This window comes from Lactuca serriola, chromosome 7 (assembly GCF_051521515.1).
Source record: "Lactuca serriola cultivar US96UC23 chromosome 7, Lser_US96UC23_V15, whole genome shotgun sequence".
Lineage (NCBI taxonomy): Eukaryota > Viridiplantae > Streptophyta > Magnoliopsida > Asterales > Asteraceae > Lactuca > Lactuca serriola.
Window position 1 is genome coordinate 59,271,485 of NC_136414.1, and position 1,200 is coordinate 59,272,684.

The window sequence follows — 1,200 nt, forward strand, 5'->3', positions numbered from 1 at the left end:
TTACGACATCAACCTTGTCTTGTATTGAGGTACCAGAGTCAGTTGGCTTGACAGGCTGTGGTGCCTCTTTTGATTAGGTGTTTTAAGGTTGAGGTGATGGGTGAGGATTTTTGGGGTATCAAGAGTGATTATTCTAAGGATTGAAGTTGCAGTTGAAATGAGGTTTATTAAACTGCTGATTTTTTCGGAAAGATGAGGGTGGTAGCCTGTTGAATTGTTAGCTAACTAGAGCAATGGCTTTTTGGAATTTCTCTTCATCATCGTATTCTGACTCAACTTCGTATAACTGCGGAGGGTTGTCATACGAGGGAGAGTAAGATTGAGTGTGAGGTGGTTGTGCTACGAGAGCTAGTGGTCCTCCGAAGTCAGCACAGTCTTTAAGTACAGTTGATTCTTGTGCTTGTAGTTCACCATAAAACTTGTAAAGAGATAAAGAATGAATTTTTCTATCTCCTAGGACTATCATCATAGCAGTAGTCTAATGTATGCCCAAACCATTAAGAAACTAAAGATTTGTGTCATGGTTACTTCAGATGGTGCCAACATTTGATAACTTTTTGACAATCAAAGTGAACCTCTTGAAGGAATCTTCCAAACTATCACCAGCATGAGCTTTGAAGTTGTTGTAATCATTGAGTGCAGTAGTAAGCTTCTTATCCTGAGCTTGTTCTGTACCTTCATACAGATTTTTTAGGACATCCCAAATTTTTTTGGCTGACTTGCAATTTATGATGATATCGAAGTTGTCAGGAGCAACTCCGCAAGATAACTCATAAAAAGCAATAACATCATTCTTCATCTTATCCAGATCATATTTAGTCGTACGATTCATAGCTGGAGTAAGAACAGGGACATGAGGTCCTTCTTTTACAGATCTCCATACATCTCTTCCTATTATTCGTAGATACCTCTCCATTCTTTGAGATTAGTGATGATATTCGTTTGCCACCAGTATTGGAGCTCTATTCGAACCTCCAACAATGTTGGAAACATTGAAAGATAATGCTTGTGCCATATTTCCTTGTTTTTTGAAAAGATTTGTTTTTTTTAAGAAATGAGCTCCAGCGATATAGAAGGCCTTTAAAATTAGAGTTCTTGTTTAAAAAGCCACCACTTTGGCTCTGATACCAATTGTTGAGAGGAAAACTTGAGTAACACACTTGAACAAACGTTAGAACAAGTAATAATACAGAATTAAGT

The 1,200-nt window shown here is 37.6% G+C and overlaps 1 protein-coding gene across 1 annotated transcript; it reads right to left on the reverse strand.

Annotated features, from left to right (window-relative positions):
- Nucleotides 1–529: 529 nt before the first annotated feature.
- On the reverse strand, nucleotides 530–916 carry LOC145064009 (uncharacterized). Its single transcript, XM_079011540.1, has one exon. It carries the CDS (start codon nucleotides 914–916, stop codon nucleotides 530–532), a length of 387 nt encoding a protein of 128 aa, XP_078867666.1.
- Between the last annotated feature and the right edge of the window lie 284 nt (nucleotides 917–1,200).